At 46.8% G+C, this 17,300-nt stretch overlaps 1 protein-coding gene across 8 annotated transcripts in view; it reads left to right on the top strand.

Moving 5' to 3' along the window:
- The window catches only part of HIPK2 (homeodomain interacting protein kinase 2), a 222,798-nt gene extending 210,901 nt beyond the window's left edge, over window positions 1-11,897 (top strand). For all 8 annotated transcript variants that reach the window (XM_055284206.1, XM_055284203.1, XM_055284200.2 and 5 more), the window contains one exon: window positions 94-11,897. In XM_055284206.1, coding sequence (XP_055140181.1) covers window positions 94-564 — 471 coding nt within the window. In that variant the 3' untranslated portion in view covers window positions 565-11,897. The remainder of the gene's footprint in view (window positions 1-93) is intronic.
- Window positions 11,898-17,300: the final 5,403 nt, after the last annotated feature.

Raw genomic sequence — 17,300 nt, 5'->3', positions numbered from 1 at the left:
CTCTTCCTCCTCCCTGCCCTCCTGCCCCTCCTCCCATTCCTTCATCCCCACTTGTCGGCCTCTGATGTCTCTCTTGGTGCCTCTCCTCCCCAGGCTCAGCAGCACATCACCGCGGACCGCACTGGGAGCCACCGAAGGCAGCAGGCCTACATCACTCCCACCATGGCCCAGGCTCCGTACTCCTTCCCGCACAACAGCCCCAGCCACGGCACTGTGCACCCCCATCTGGCTGCAGCCGCCGCCGCCGCCCACCTCCCCACACAGCCCCACCTCTACACCTACACTGCGCCGGCGGCCCTGGGCTCCACCGGCACCGTGGCCCACCTGGTGGCCTCGCAAGGCTCGGCGCGCCACACCGTGCAGCACACTGCCTACCCAGCCAGCATCGTCCACCAGGTCCCCGTGAGCATGGGCCCCCGGGTCCTGCCCTCGCCCACCATCCACCCGAGTCAGTATCCAGCCCAATTTGCCCACCAGACCTACATCAGCGCCTCGCCAGCCTCCACCGTCTACACTGGATACCCACTGAGCCCCGCCAAGGTCAACCAGTACCCTTACATATAAACACTGGAGGGGAGGGAGGGAGGGAGGGAGAGACTGGCCCAAGGGAGGAGGGAGAGAAGGAGGGAGGCGCTCCTGGGACCGTGGGCGCTGGCCTTTTATACTGAAGATGCCGCACACAAACAATGCAAACGGGGCAGGGGCGGGGGGGCAGGGGGCAGGGGGCAGGGGGACGGGACGGGACACCAGTGAAACTTGAACCGGGAAGTGGGAGGACGTTGAGCAGAGAAGAGAACATTTTTAAAAGGAAGGGATTAAAGAGGGTGGGAAATCTATGGTTTTTATTTTAAAAAAGAAAAAGGAAAAAAAAGTCAGTAACAAAAAACACAGCTCAAGAACCCATTCTACACCAAACTGGAAAGGAGAAGAGAGCAACAGGAAGATTCCAGAAGCGGGGGGCCCCAGTTTTTGAAGAACTTTATGAACTTTTCAAAGATTATTTTCATATGGCAGCAAGCGATACGGAAGACTTTGCTGTCAGGGACACCTGATATGGAAATCAAATAGATTTTTAATTAATTGAACATAAGATTTAGGGATTTTTCTAGAACTCGAAAGGGTCAACAGCCCTCCAGAATGTCAGGCTGCAGCCTGAGGAGGCTGATGTTTGGAGCTGGTGTGGGGTTGGCGAAGCCCAGTCCGGGCTCCCTAGTCAGGAAAGACGGGGGGACGGCCAGGCTACTGGAAGGCCCCCGGGGGCGCGGGGCGGGTTTTCTTTTTCTGAGCACTCTGGATAAATCCCTAAGCAATGTTGTTCCTCAAATGTCATTAATAATGTGTGTTGCAAACTTTAGGTTTTTTTCTTTTCTGAAAATGTATTTTCTCTTTGAATCCACCCCTAGTCGTGTAGCGTAGGGCTAGCGGTCGTCACACCCTAGTAGAATGTAGCACTCAGCACCCTTGTCTCCTACCTTGTGTTCAACTCCAGTGATACCAATAGAATATTCCTCAATGTAATTGCACAAAAAAAAAGCGATATAACATAGGCATGTAACCAATGTGGCGGTGCAGGTGTGCGGGTGAGCGAGCACGTGTGGGTGTGCACGCGCCGCCCTCCCTGCGTGGCCCTCAGTGCCGCCACCCTAGCTGGCGCAGTCTTGACACTGCATCCTCCCCTCCTAGTGCCTTACCGAGCGACAGACGCGGCGTGAGGGTTTACTTCCACTGGTACTCCAAGAAACTGAGGCTAGTCAGACACAATCTCAGCTCTTCTGTTGTGCTGTTGTAACAGTTTACTCTGGCCTTTTTTTTTTTTTTTTCTTTTTAAAATGTTAATGCCCGTTGTCTTTCCTGGGCTATTTGCTAGTGGAAGGATGCCAGGGAAGCCAGCAGGAGCTAGGAGAGAGTCCGTGGATCTTGAAAGAAATATGGGAGACAGATGCCCGGCGGGTGCGTCTGGAGATGGGGACGGCGGGAGTTGAGTTGTGGCAGTAGTTGAGTTGTAATTTGTGGGCGGAGGCCCAGAGAGACTCCCCACCCTTCACCCCTGCCCCACTCTGTCCCCAGCTCTGCCATTTGTGAGGCCAGAGGTTTCCGGACTGTTGGCCTCACCAGGCAGCCGTCTCCTGCCCCAGGCAGCATCCCCCAGTCCCTCCCACCACGAGAGCCTGGAGCTCTCAGCCTCGCCCCGGGCTCCACTCTGTCCTCCGGCTCCCTGGGCTGTTTTGCTCTAACGATCTTGCCAGATCCCTCCCTCTGTAGACAACCACCAACCTCTGTTTGCTGTTGAATTCTCTCCTCACATTACCCAGGTCTGCTCAAGACATGATTTTGGTTTTGGTTTCCGAGGGTTCTAGTGGGCAGAAGGTTGGAGGGACACTTATGAGGGTGACCGGGGGTCTGACGCTGCACTTTGGAAAAACTCACACAGTTAAATTTCCAAAGAAATCTGCCCTTTGCCCTCTTTGCACCTTTGATACATTCTGGAAGTTTTCTCAGGCTTTGGACACTGCTGGGGATGGAGGTGTGGAGAAGTGGGGAGTTCCCTCTCTTCATAGTAAATAACTCTGAAATATGTGAATGTGAATGGCAGGAGAATCTGGCCAAGGATGGGGCCGAAAAGGGCGGTTCTAATTGTTTGCTTCTGATGTTGAGTCCTTAGCTGACCCCACAGGCAGGTTTCCAAGGTGCAAAGAGATCTTTCCCGAGTCAGCGGCCCCATCCTCATCCTCCCCCCCTGTACTTCCTCACTGTGCAGTCTCCCTCAAGGATCTACTGTGAAAGGTGTGTTTGTAGTGATATCCAACCTAACTCAGTAACAAAGCCGTTACTTAGCTCTTAGCTGTGAAATAACTCTGGAAACTTCCCCACCCCAACCATACATTCTTACTTATAAAGAAACAGGTCCCCAAATTGGAAACAGCTTAGTCCAGGTCTCAGCGAGAAGGAAGGACACCATGACTGCTCAATGCTGGGCACAGCCGGGCGGTCTTGCCAAGTGCCTGCTGGAGGCTGAGCCAGCAAGAGGCCTGCAGCAAGGAGATTCCCTCCCCTCGGGCCATTATCAATACTGTCTTTATCTGGAGGTGAGGAAGTGCAGCCCTCTGAGACAGCAGGACAATGGTCAGTTCAGAGAGGGTGAGGGCAGCAAACGCTTCAGAGGACACAGAAGCCAGAGGACCCCACCCCCCCCAACCCGCCGCCCCACAGCTGGGTCAGCCTGGAAAATCCATCTGTTAGGGACTTTTTGGCAGCCAGATGGCAGCAATAGCCCATTAGGTCTCATCCCGAGTTCCAAGTCTTGCTGCAAATGAGCCTCAGTTCGCCCTTACGGGAGAGCACCCCCAGATTCCCGGCACAGTTCAGTTCCAGCCCTTTCTAGATCTGATCTTTTAGAGGGAAAGACAGCTTAAAATGTTCTTTTCATTTTAAAGAAAATGCTTCTGTCTGCTTAAGTTGGAGGCTACTTACTCTTTCACCTGACATCTGACATTTTCTTTCCTTTTATTCTTCCAGATCAGGAATGAAATTGCCATGCTGCTCATAAGATAATATTATTGTACTAATTATTTTTATTACCATTGTAATTATGATCATTATGGTGATATTTTAGTCAGGGTTTTAAATGCACATTTATTCCAAGTATCTTTGTGTTTTCTCTCTAATATTTAAACTTATTTTCTCTGTGAGTATATGAGTAGACTGGAGGGACGTCCAGATGTCCAGTTTTGTTAGGCAAAAAAAAGGAAAGACGTAGGCAGTAGGAAAATTGTTTCTGTCATCTCTATCCCAACAAGAGACATCAGGAAACATCCACCACAGAACAAAAGTTTAAAGAAGAATCAAAGCCTTGATTGGGCTTCTGACAACATGGTCACCATCAAGGTTGTCATTTTCTAGATCCCAGAGGCCTGGGATGCGACGTCAGGTGGCATCTCATGGGCTCGGGGAATGTCGAGTCACTGACTGTCCAGCCCTTAGCCAGCTTCTCTCCCACATCCTCAGAGCTCTCCTGTGCTTCTGAAATCTGTTAACTAAATCTTTGGCTTGCCTCTGATATTTAAGCAAGAAAATTCCCTCCTAGAGGTGACCCCACCTACTTCCCCACAATCCACCCTTTTCCCTGGGGCGTGGCTTAGATTCTTCAATGCAGAGACATTTGCCCCCTCCCAGAAGCCGCTGGGCATAGTGAGGTGGCATAAGAGTGACTGGCAGGTGGTACCTCCCCCAGGAAATTTCACCACACCACCCAGTTCCTCAGCCTGCCCCCTCCCCCTGTGATGCATGCCCCCAGCACCCAATTCTAGCCAGCTGGAAGTGGGTGGAGGGATGGCAAGAGGCCAGAGAAACCTTGAACAAAGCTGGGCGGCTGCTCAGGCATCACAGGCTGCACCCCCTCTGAAAGCATCCCCACTGGGCTCCGGCCACATCCTCAGTGCACTGTGCTGTGTGTGCTGGGTGCTCACACGCTGTCCCCAGACCCACAAAGTGCTAGGCCCCACATGAAGAAAGGGGTGAAATAGCTGGCTTCACCGAAGGGAAGGGAATTATTGGGCAATGCCAGCCCCACAGACGCTCAGCAAACATTAGTGCACATTCTCCTAGTCCTCACCCGATGGCCTCCTCTACCCCCATGCATGGAGCTGCCACGTCAGAAGCCCCAGGAGAAGCTCCCCGCAGGAGAGGCCAGCTCCCTGGATGCCCAGTTGCATACCTGGCCAAATCTGCCATTGAGTCACCTTGGCAAATAGGCTGCTGACACTAGGACCAAGCTCTCAAGCAAAGGGATGCCAACCTAGTCCTTACTTAGCCCACGAATCATCTAGAGCATCCTCTAGTCTTTCGTGGGCTCCCTCCTTCCCATTTGAAGAAACATTGTTCAGAGGAAGAGGGGAAGATTTGAAATGTCAGGTCATGGAGGAGTGTTTAACTGGAGCCTGGTGAACTGCAGGGCGATTTGCTTCTGCTCACTAGGTTCTGACTGGCCCGTCTGGACGTGGGCCCCCGTGTCTCTGTGCTTAGGGCCTCTTCATGATGTTTTTGATGTTTCCAAGGGAAGTGGGTGAGCAGATCAAGGGGTGGGAGAGTCGAGGCTTGATGCCAGTTAATACTGTGAAGTGGAGCGTGCGGTCAGTGGAATTCAGAGGAAAAAGAAGGGTTGGAGCAAAGCGGCATTCATCTCCTGGACTGTTAGCCTTTCTAGTCTTCCTGGTGGCTGAGGTGTTCACAGGCTGGGGAAGCCAGCTGACCTTTGCCCTGTTCAACCTGGAAGACTCAGCCTGCCCAGACACCAACGTGTGAGACGGATGGATATCAGGAAGGGAAGGGGAGATTAGCCCAACTGCCGACAGAACGATTTCCCTTGGTTGGACCTTGGGAATGGCAAACATTCATATTGGAACAAGCTTGGGGTGGAAGATTTAGGCCGTGTGAGAGTGTGTGAGTGAGTGGAACAAACTTTCTTGGAAACTGGAGGGAGGAGATGAGGAGGCTTCGGGAAGTATTACTGATGGCTCATGGTTGAGAGAGCGACGTGGGGCCCCAGCTCGCCCCAGCTTTCGTCCCAGGTTCTCTTTGTCTGATGCTGAGGGCAGGGTGGGGTGTGGGACCACCACTCTTGTTGGCCTGTCAAGTAGCCCCTAGGACAGAAAATGGAAAGAAGGAAATGGCTCGGTGCTCTCAACTAGCAGAGAGAATTCAAGAGAGGCGAGGGTTCCTTCTGCAGGCCAGCCTGGGACTCCACAGCGCCAGCAGGAGTGACTTTGCCACGAGACATTCCAGCTCCAGGGACTTTGCAGTCTTCATTCCCTGTCTGTGTCTTTTCCTTCTGATGTGTTTTACAGATTTCTGATGGGGAAGTTTCAAACTTGAGCAGGCCAGAGATGTCCTTACCAAATTGGAAAGGAAGGTGAAGCTGTTCCTTTCTTTAGCCAAAGAACCCTTCTCAAAGACGCCTCCAGAAATGGACAAAATGGCCTTCCCCTCGTTCCTTTCCAGGCAATAATGACATCATTAGTGATGCAATTCTGTTTGTCTTTCTCTTTCCTCTCTGTCCTTTTTTTTTTTTTTTTTTTAAATTGCATTTGTTTCAAAACCGTGCTATTCTTTTAAGAGGAGTGGAGGAGACCCCTTCGATGCTGCTGCTATTGGGAGACAAGGTGCTGTACCAATACGTGGGCTTGACTAATCCCAGGCCACCAAGGGAGCAAGCAAGGCAGAGCTGCCAGGAGTTCAGCTACATCAGGGACGTAGAGCATGCGGGGGCTGGGCTCGGAATAGCTGTACTTTTCCACTTTGATGCCTTAGAACTCTCACTTCTCATCTCCACAGACCAGATTCAGTAAAATAGACCACTGGAGAATGGAAGGCGGTGAAACGGGATTTAAATGCAAAAGAAACCTATTGGAGGCTTTTAGTACCGTGGCTCACTAGAGGGACCCAGCATAGTAGAGGTTTCTCTTGTTGCAGCTTCTGAAAAGTTCAGAAAAGAACTCCGGGCCATTCTTCCCTCAGACCCAGTGAGAGTTTGCGGAGAAGTGCCCCCTGCAGGGCTCCTGTCCCAGAACACCAGCACCAGAGAGGGTCTTCCCGATGCCCCCTGCTGGACTTGCCCAAGCGTCTGGGAGCCCCTCATCTCCGATCCCTGTGTTGAACATGACACTGACTGTCCCTTATTTGTTAAAATTTGCAATATCTCTCAAGTAAATAATAGCCAACATTTGTTGAATGCTTTCATGACTCCCGGGCTAAGGCCTTTATGAGCGTTGTCTCAAGTGGCCCCCACAGCCACCCCACAGGGAGGGGGATAGCAGCCCCCATTTATAGATAAGGGAACTGACCGGATGCTCTGAGAAGTGGCAGGTGTTGAAGGAAGGATAAAGCAGTGATGGGCCAGAATCCCCAAGGTTCCCTTTTTTGTTAATCAGGCCCATCCTGAGATGTGATTTTTAATCTTTTAACTTTTTTAATTAATAGCAATGCGTGGCTTCATATTTCTATGAACCATTTAGTGATACTCCCGCTTCCTGCATGCCACACACTGTGCTGGGAATTGCTCATGGGTTGTCCTGTTTCATCTTCTCAGTAGCCCTGTGAGATCGGCGATATTACTCCCCCTACAGCCAAGGAAACTGCCCAGAGCCACACAACTCATGAGGGGCGAGGAGGGCTTGAACCTGAGTCTGCCCAGCTTCAGAACTGAGCTTGCAGCCATTAGCCACAGCTGTCTCCTGCGTATCTGAGCAAAGAAAGGCCTTTACACAGCACCACCCTGTGCCATCCCGTGCACCGTGGGACTCAGCTAACGGACTGTGCAAAGAGGGGGCTCCTGAGTTGGATTTAGGCAAAAGGGGCAGAATTAGTTTGATTTTTAGAGAAAATCTCTGGAGAGTTTCTTTTGATTCATAGAATTCCTTTTAGATTTCTTTCCAGCATACCAACTAGCTTTAGTAGTGCTGCTACAACCAGCTCTTGTAAGTAAGAGTGAAAAAGAAATATTCTTTTCTTCTTTAAAAAATAAGTTTTTCTTGCTTATAGTTAATTCTAGAAAGGCAATACTAAAGGTATATATTTTTTTCAAAATGCTATTTTTTACTGCACTTGATAATTATCCTGACAGCTCTGATCTCTGTAATAGAATCACTCTTCAGCTCTGGGCAGAACCAGAGGCAGGGTTCACACCAAATTTGTAAATACCATATGTGGGTCTGGTGTCCAGGAACTTTTTTCTTTCTGTTAAAAAAAGGAAAAAAAAAGGAAAAAAAAAAAGAAGTAGAGGTGGAAGAAAGACAAGACTTGGAGGAACAAAAGAACGTTTTCTTTTGAGATAGATACTCTTCTCAAAGAAATAGCAACAATTGTATAAACAGGAAAACCAGCCAGCTTTCATGATAAAAGGAAGGAGTGTCTCTTGCCCTGGTATGAGAGTAACAGAAATACAGATGCATTTTTATTTTGGTTGAAAGATGGTGAGAATTTAGAAATGCTTAGGACTAGATTTTTAATTTTTTAAAATAACTATTATCATTTATTATGAAATATTTGTTCAGTTGTTTTGAGTGGGTTTCTTGTTCCTTTTTTCAATTAAAACCTTCTTTGTTGACTGGCTCCAGGCTTGTTTGCCTAAATTCTTAGGTAGTTTACACAAGTTCTAGAATCTTTTAGAACTTTAACTCCATTGGAAGCAAACCTAACTAATCGGAGTTTGAGATCCTGGTTGGTTTCAATAGGTATTCTGGAATTCTGGCAGAACACCTGAAGATTTTTTTTTTAGAAGGTTTTAGATACATTATCTTACACAAACTGTGACCTAATGGCAATAATTACCTCAAATGTGGGCATTCATCCTGGTTTTAGCCTTTTTTGAAATCATGTAGCCAGCTTGATCTTGGAATTTAAAGACTATGAATTCTCTGTGGGCTGAAAATAATGATTACTTCATACCCCTGGTCATCGTTGCTTAAGTGAATTCTGAAAGTAGCTCATCTTTACAACAAAAATTAAACCAAGGAAGAGATTATTCTTTGTATGTTGTACTCAAATGTGATGTTCAAATGCACATGTTAAGTATATATGTTTTTAGCTACTGTAAAATGCTGTTAGCCTTCTAAGCTATCAAGACAGTCACATTTTAAATGAGTAAACTAAACAATTGACTGGATACTTAAGCATATTTCTGGCTACGTTTTATAGTTAAAGTGTTTTATAGTTTACATTTAGACTGGTACTTTTTAAAGAAAACTTCTGTTTATAACTGACATCCGCAAACCCCAGTGAATGCCTCTTAGTTGGAGGCTGTGTCTCCCCCAAGGCAGGTGTGTTGTCCCCGACTCTTCTGTAGTCCAGCGTGTGCACTTCCCTCCGGATTATTAGTTTCCATGTGAACTCGAGAGAACACGAAAGGCAATCCAGATGGAGGGAGAAGGTGTGAGTCTGCAGCCCGGGCCAGATGCGAAGGTCTCATGCATGTTGTCTAAACACTTGTCTTCAAGGCCTTCTCTCTGACATCTTGGAAGAGTCATTGAGAACAGATAACCTGGTTCATTGATTTTTGTCTTGATTTGAATATTTAACTTATTAATAGATCCACTGCTTTCCAGGCACCAGGCAGTAGAAGATACTGGGATTCAGGTGACCATGAAGGCACAGCTGCTACTTCTGGGCCGGGGGTGATATTTTGATCAGAGTTTTGTAGGGGAGGACCATATACCCCTATTCCCATGGTCGCTGGCTGGGTTTTCCATATATCTGCTGTCATTTATTCGTTTTCCCCTTGAAAGCAAAATCAATGTAAAAGGCTATGTTTACGTTTTACTCATTGTCCAGCTTAGACTCAAAGCCTAGTTCGGTGGGAGGGGGACCTTAGCATCCTCTCAGAGATGGTCAGGGCTGAGCAGGAGGAGGCGGAGACAGAGGGGCAGCTCAGCCTGGTCCATTGAGACCCACTCTAAACAGACACCGTATTTGGAACAAGAGAGATGCTTCAAGACGGGAATGGGCCCCACTGTCACGCAGAAACAGACGGGGGGAATGGCAGTTTCCCTGAGTCTTGGTTTCTTTATGTTTTCTCTTGTGCCACCGCCAAACTGCCGAGGACCTGCTGTGACCTAAAGGGCATTCCTTTAGCAGATAAGACCTTGAAAACTGCAAAACACCTGGGACCAGGGAGCTTTTAAAAAATACAAAAAAAAATACCACATTTGCTTTTTCTCTGGGAACTGCATTGACAGCGTGTTCTTACGACAGTCTTCTGGTGAAAATGTTGCTGTAAAATAGTTTTCGTCTCACCCTCCTAATCGTATGCCCACTTTCCTGTTTGTGTGGTGGTGTTGCTGTTTCTTCCTTTACATGAATTAACCAAATGAATTTTGTGTCATTGTTTTTGGGGCTTATATTTTTAAAACATAGAAATTGCCTTTTTGTTCATTTGAAAAGTAAGTATGTTGTATCTGAAAAAGGGCTCTGCCTCTGCTCTCCCTAGCTTCCTTGTAACCAATCTCCAAACGAATCCCTCCTGGCACTGCCCCCTTCCTTATGTAGGGTCACTGTCCCCAGGGTCACCTCTGCCTCCACCCTGCTGTCACCACTGCCCTGGGCCAAGGCACCCAGGACTCCCAGAAAGCACGAGAGCCGGCAAGAAGGCCCCACTCAGCCTTGAGACTGGTGGTCACACCTCCCTGTCATTGTCGCCTGCTGGGCTGAAGGGGCAATGGATTGTCATTGTTGAAATTGTTTGGCTCAGGTTATAAGGAGGAACTTGGGAAGTAGAAAGTGGCTTGACCATGCGCATCCTTGGTAGCTTCCTGTAACTAATGAATGGAACAGAGAGCGCACCCCCACCCCGCCCCACCCCGCCCCACCCAGCCCCGAGCAGATGTTCCCGTCTGCGCTGCCCCGAGTCAGTCGGTCTCCTCCCTTTTGTGTTCCTGCTCACTTCAAGCTTCTTCCGTGGACTTTCCAGGGCACAATCATCTCTAGCCCCCAAATCATCTCTTCATCCTCTTTGTGTGCATTTTTTTAACCAAATGAAATAGACAAGAAAGTCATACTTTGGGGCAGCAGAATTTCTAGTTTAGTAGAATCACTGTATAGAGATAGATGTTGATATATATGTTTGTGTATATATATCAAACCAAATTTGATAGGAGAAGTATAGCTTTACAGATGAGGAGGAGAAGGAGCTCTTTAGAGGTCGGAGTCAGCACTGGTGTCTTGGACGTGCATGGGCTGTGTCCCAGGCCACTCCGCACACATGGGGCTGAGGCGTGGCGCCAGGCCCTTGTCATCCACCTCACCACGGCAGAGCCAGCAGGCCCTGTAGGGTGCCGCTGCTCTCACTGGGTCCCAGCTTCAAGCGCATCGGTGGGTGACGGGGGCAACAAATCAGAGTGACTGGAATTTTCCATCCCGTTTTGCTTTGACCACATGTATTGAGCTGCAGCCTCTGATATTCTATCACATTTCCAAAAATGGTATCCATTAGGATAGAAAGAGAATGGATCTGTAGAAATGTTTATCTTTCAACTGCTCATGAATTCAGGACACTGGATAGAAAGACTCACTCCCCAAAATGAGAACAGGGAAGAGGAGACCTGGTGACACTAAGTCACCAGGTCCAAGGAATGTGGCTCCCTCCCCAGGGTCATCTCACCTAGATCTTTCTCTCCCAGGTCATCTCAGCTCAGTCTCAATAACCCTATGAAAGCCCTGGTCTGTTGTGTTCCTTCACCGTACGGTTTCTGTAATAAAAAGTGTTAATCCATGTTAATCTGTGTGAAAATTATTGCGTGCAACAGTATTTTCTCGTGTACCTCTTTTTCCTATGTGAATTGTCCCTCTTTTTTATTTATAAATGTCTACTTTTGTTTTTTTAAAGACAAACCAATGTGTTGTAGACCTATATGTAACCTATTCCTTAGTCTCATATTATAGGTATGTTATAAGAATGGATATTTTACTTGGCTTTAGAATGTTTTACAAGAAAACTAATTCTTAACTGATCAAGTCCTTGCTACTAAAATGCTTGTGTTTTTCATCATGACGTCGTGTGCTTCTAATCATTTTCGTTGTAGAAAAATGGAGTGAATTTATATTAGTCTTGGAAACTAATAATAGCATTGTAAATTTATGAGATGATTTTAACAGAAAAAAATATAGAAGAATATAGTTATTTTAATTGTAATATTACTAACTGTAGGGTGAGAAAAAGGGGGGGTCCCATTGTGGTGAACTATGTTATAGCTTGTTACTCACAGTTTCTTTTTGATCATTTTTTCGGTCTCCGAGGTGAAATGGCTTATTAATTAAAATTTGTAAACTCACATATGCATATTGTATATGTGTAGAAATGTAATCACACTTTGTCTTGGAATTACATTAAACTGTTTGAAATCACTGTACACCTGCCTGGCATGCTTATTTATCCTGGAACCAGACCTGTCATAAAAGCGAAGAGGTTATTGTTACAAGTAACATATTTTGGGTTGGTTAGTTTGTTTGTTTATTTAGACAGAGTTTTGCTCTTGTTGCCCAGGCTGGACGGCAATGGCACGATCCCAGCTCACTGCAACCTCCACCTCCCAGATTCAAGTGATTCTCTTGCCTCAGCCTCCCGAGTAGCTGGGATTACAGGCATGTGTCACCACGCCCAGCTAATTTTGTATTTTTAGTAGAGATGAGGTTTCTCCATTTTTTGGTCAGGCTGGTCTCCAACTCCCGACCTCACATGATCCACCTGCCTTGGCCCCCCAAAGTGCTGGGATTACAGGCATGAGCCACCGCGCCCGACCGAGATTATTTAATGGCTCTGGAAATGTGTAGAAACCACTACTGCATTGAACATTTGCAGAGAGAGGTGGGGGGCCTTGAGATCACGTTACTACCAATTCCCATGCAGCTGAGTGAGGCTAAGAGTCTCCCAGCTTCCTACTGCCTCTTCCAAGCCATTTCAGCCCCATCTGCTCCCAATCTCTGTCCCTGACACCTAAGGTGTGGCTGTCACCTGCTGTCCTGGAAGCTTTCCAACATGCATCCCGGATCCTCTGCACCCAGGCCCTGCCATCTGACCAGACACCATCAGCACCCGCAGCCTCGTGGCTTGCTGGCGCATCGCCAGGGCCCTTGCCACTCCTCACTTGAGCTATGTGCTCCACAGACCCATCCAGGCCCTGGGCCTGCAGCAGCTCCACCTCAGCAAGCCTAAGAAACTCCACATCCTGCTGGGACTGGGGTTTCCCAGCCTTCTGACACTCCTTTTGTCTTAAATTATGGTAAAATATACATAATACAAAATTACCATGTTAACATTTTTAAGTGGACTACTAGCAACGTTAAATACATTCACATTATTGTATAGCTGTCACCACTATTTCCAGAATTTTTTCATCATCCCAAACACAAGTTCTGCCCCATTAACAACTCCCCATTTCTCCCTCTACCCAGCTCCTAGCAACCACCCTTCTACTCTGTCTCCATGAATTTGCCTATCCTAGATATTTCATGTAAGTAGAATCATATATTTGTCCTTTTGTGTCTGGTTTATCTCACTTAGCATAATGTTTTTCAGGTTCATTCATGTTATGGCATACATCAGAATTCCATTCCTTTTCATGGCTGAGTAATATTCCATTGTATGGAGAGATCACATTTGGCTGATCCATTTATCTGTTGAGGGACATTTGAGTTGCTTCCACCTTTTGGCTGTTGTGCAAATGCTGCTGTGAACATTGGTGTGCAAAAGATCTGTTCAAATCCCTGCTTTCAGTTCTTCTGGGAGTGTACCCACAAGGGAATTGCTGGATCCTACAGCAATTTTAAGATTAACTGTTTGAGGTCCCATCATTCTGTTCCCCACAGCAGCTGTACCATTTCACATTCCCACCAGCAATGCACAGGGGTCCTGTTTCTCCACCCAGCACTCATCCTGGCTTCCATTTCCAGGATTTTCAAGTCTGGGGAGCTCTGGGTTCCAAGCCCTCGGTCTTCTGTGCCTCTGGGTTGGCCAGACTAAACTCCACAGCCCTTCCCTCCACCCACCTTCTCCCATACACCCTCAGCTTGCTGCCTTTTGCCTCTGCCACACCCCCTCCCAATGGCTCAGTGATTCTGCCGTCCACCTCTGCTCCGAGGACTGCTGGGTAAGACCACCAAGCCCTGAAAACGAATAACCTCCAGCCTCGCCAGGTCTTCTGTTCCAGCAGCAACTTCTGGGGCTAATGGGAAACACCAATCCAGGCCCTGAACCCCACTCTCATGAGACCTCTACTCCCCAGGCAACCCAAAGAGGTTAAGGCTGCTGGACAGAGTGCCCTCATCCCCCTCCTCCAGTCCCAGCGGCATCTGCCTTGCCGCCTCGGATCCCTTCAGCCATAGGGGAGGAAGGCCCTGAGATTCCCCCGTCCTTGCCTCTCTCCCGAGGGCTCTTTCTCCTTCAAGTGTCCCCTCCATTCAGACCTTCAGCCGTGTCTCCTAAATGTCCTTCAAGAACCAGCCTGAGTGCCCTCTCTAGGGAGCTTGCCCTAACGCTCCTGACTGAGGCAGTCAGCCCCGCTCTCGGTTCCCAGCGCCTTGTGCATTGTTCTCATTAGGCCACACTGTCAACATTGCTTCCCTTATTTTCCTTCCCCACAAAACCCTAACATTCTTGCAGGTAAAGATCTGTCTTTCATCTGTTTCCAAGGCATCTATTACGATGCCAGGCACAGAGTGGGTGGTCAATGAATCTTCGGGTGAATGAACAAACCCCTCAGCCCACCTTCATCCAACCCCCAACCCACCTTTCCACTCTCCAAATTCAGCATCTCCCAGAATTCCAGTAATAAAAACAAAACCCTGAATGTGGCCCACACTTCAACTCTGATTAAATTAAACTCAGGTAAAATGTAAACTACATAAAATCCATGCAACACATTTGGACAAAGCTTCAGAATTCTTCCATCATGCATTTTGTCATTTTTATGACAAATGCATTGAGAGGAATCACATCGTGTGGAAACGGAAAGGGAAGTAGATTCTGCACACCAGTGAGATACGAGTGGGCCAGGCTGGCGCGGGGCCGGAGGGATCACCTGAGGTCAGGAATTCGAGACCAGCCTGGCCAATATGGTGAAACCTCATCTCTACTGAAAATACAAAAGTTAGCCAGGTGTGGTGACACACACCTGTAGTCCCAGCTACTTGGGAGGCTGAGGCAGGAGAATGGCTTGAACCCAAGAGGTGGATGTTGCAGTGAGCCGAGATCATGCCACTGCACTCCAGCCTGGGCAACAGAGCCAGACTCCATCTCAAAAAAAAAAAAAAAAAAAGATACGAATGGGTCAAAGGGGAAGGCAGTGTAGCTGTATCCAAGGAGCTCACACTCATGTACCATAAAGTTGATTAAGTCTAAAGTGAAAAGACAAACTTACTGTTGTCAATATTTCCCTTAAGCATAGTTAATATTGGGGTAATAAAAATAATAAGCTGCTTACTAGCCAAGGCGGCCCCTACAGAAAGACCAAGCAAACAAGCAAATGGCACCCCCACTTAGCAGCCAGGTTGTGGGGGTCCCTGTTGCGGCGTTGGCTCTAGAGGGCATGCTCCTGCATCACAAACCCCTCCTTGCTTTTAGGGCACATGGCTGCGTGTCAGCAGCTATGCCCTAGCCTGTTCCAAACAGGTGTAAAGTTTTTTATGACAGTCTAGCTTATATGCGTTTTCCAACCCTTTACTAGAATAGCTAACTTTAAGCAAATATTAAGTATAAAAGCAGAGCATACATTAAGAGCAAAGTGTAGTTGTAACACTATTAGGGTTGGATGTCCTCATGTCTCTTAACTTTCATTTTTCAGTCCTTCCTTTTTGCCAGCATTCGGTTTTAAAGAAGGAATCTGTGCTGTGCGCGGTAACTCACGCCTGTAATCTCAGCTACTTGAACCCAGGAGGCAGATGTTGCAGTGAGCACAGATCACGCCATTGCACTCCAGCCTTGGGCAACAAAGCGAGACTGTCTCGAGAAACAAAAGGAATCTGGGACTCTTTCTTTCACCCACCTCACACATTTTATATCCAACTTGGACCACACAAACTTCCTCTTAGGAAATTTATTTCCTTCATGGCTTCCCATACACCATCTTGCACTGCTTGAGGATGAAAAAAATCCACTGTTCAGCATCAACCCCAACCCTCATTCTATACGGAAGACACTGATAGTTAGAAACTAGACATTTCATCCAGTATTGTGAGACCATCGATTCCATTTTGTAAATGCTTGTTTTCCATGTACAGAGATCTCTAGGCCTATGGTCTCTTCTACGGGGTCACTCCTCATTTGCTGCCACTTCTAAAGCAATGCTAGATTACAAGTAACCTTGAAAAGGATCACTTGACATACACTTTTATGTCTTCATATGTATTCTGTTTCTTTGTTTGTTTTGTTTTTGTTTGTTTTTTTGAGACAGAGTCTCGCTCTGTCGCCAGGCTGGAGTGCAGTGGCACGATCTCGGCTCACTGCAATCTCTGCCTCCTAGGTTCAAATGATTCTTCTGCCTCAGCCTCCCAAGTAGCTGGGATTACAGGCGCGTGCCACCACACCCAGCTAAATTTTTTGTATTTTTAGTGGAGACAGGGTTTCACCATATTGGCCAGGATGGTCTTGATCTCCTGACCTCGTGATCTGCCTGCCTTGGCCCCCCAAAGTGCTGGGATTACAGGCGTAAGCCACCACACTCAGCCTCATTACTTCTACTCAACATTATTTATAGAAGTTAAAAAAATACAACAAAATACAAGATTGTATAATATGAAACACCATATAATAAAAATATTGAAAAAGGAGAAGTAAAACTGTCTTTATTCAGAGAAAACATGATTGCATACAAAATCCTAAGCAATCAACATAAAAACCAACTAGAGCCAACAAGTCAGTCTGGCAAAGTTACAGGATAAAAGGCCTGTGTACAAAAATCAATTGCCTTTCTTTATCCTAGCAACAAACAATTGGAATATGAAATTTTAAAAACAATACCATCTATAATAGCATCAAAAATAAAAAATATTTTAGGATAAATTTAACAAAATATGTAAAGCTTATCCTTAAAACTTGTAACACATTGCTGAGAGAAAATTTTTTAAATTGTAAATGAATCCAGAGAGCCACCTTGTTCATTGATTGAAATACTCATTGTTAAAATTACCTCTCAAAACTGATTTATAGATTCAATGCAATCTCAATCAAAATCCTAGCAGACTTTTTTTTGTAGAATTGACAAACTGATTACAAAAATGTATATGAAAAATTAAAGAACCCAAAGAAGAGTCAAAACAATTTTGAAAAAGAATGAAGTATAATATTGTTGTAAAGATAAACAAGTACATTAATGAAACAAAACAGAGTATGAAAGTAAATCCAGGCTGAGGAAGGCAGATTGCTTGAGCTCAGGAGTTCAAGACAAGCCTGGGCAACAAAGTGAGACCCTACATCTACCAAAAACACAAAAAATTAGCTGGGCATGGTGGCACATGCCTGTAAGCCCAGCTACCTGGGAGGCTGAGGCATGAGAATCACTTGAACCCGGGAGGTGGAAGTTGCGGTGAGTCAAGATCATGCCATTGCACTCTAGCATGGGTGAAGAGCCAGACCCTGTCTCAAAAAAAATAAGAAAAGAAAGTAAATCCACACTTACAGGATCAATTCATTTCAACTAAAGCACCAAAGCAATTCAAAGGGAAATAGAAAGTTCCTTTAACAAACGGCTATCTATATGGAAAAACTGGCTGTCTATATGGGAAAAAAAGGAATCTTGATCCATACCTCACAACATATA

This window comes from Symphalangus syndactylus, chromosome 6 (genome assembly GCF_028878055.3).
Source record: "Symphalangus syndactylus isolate Jambi chromosome 6, NHGRI_mSymSyn1-v2.1_pri, whole genome shotgun sequence".
NCBI lineage: Eukaryota > Metazoa > Chordata > Mammalia > Primates > Hylobatidae > Symphalangus > Symphalangus syndactylus.
The sequence above is the reverse complement of the archived record's forward strand: the minus strand, read 5'-3'. Positions and strand labels throughout refer to the sequence as shown.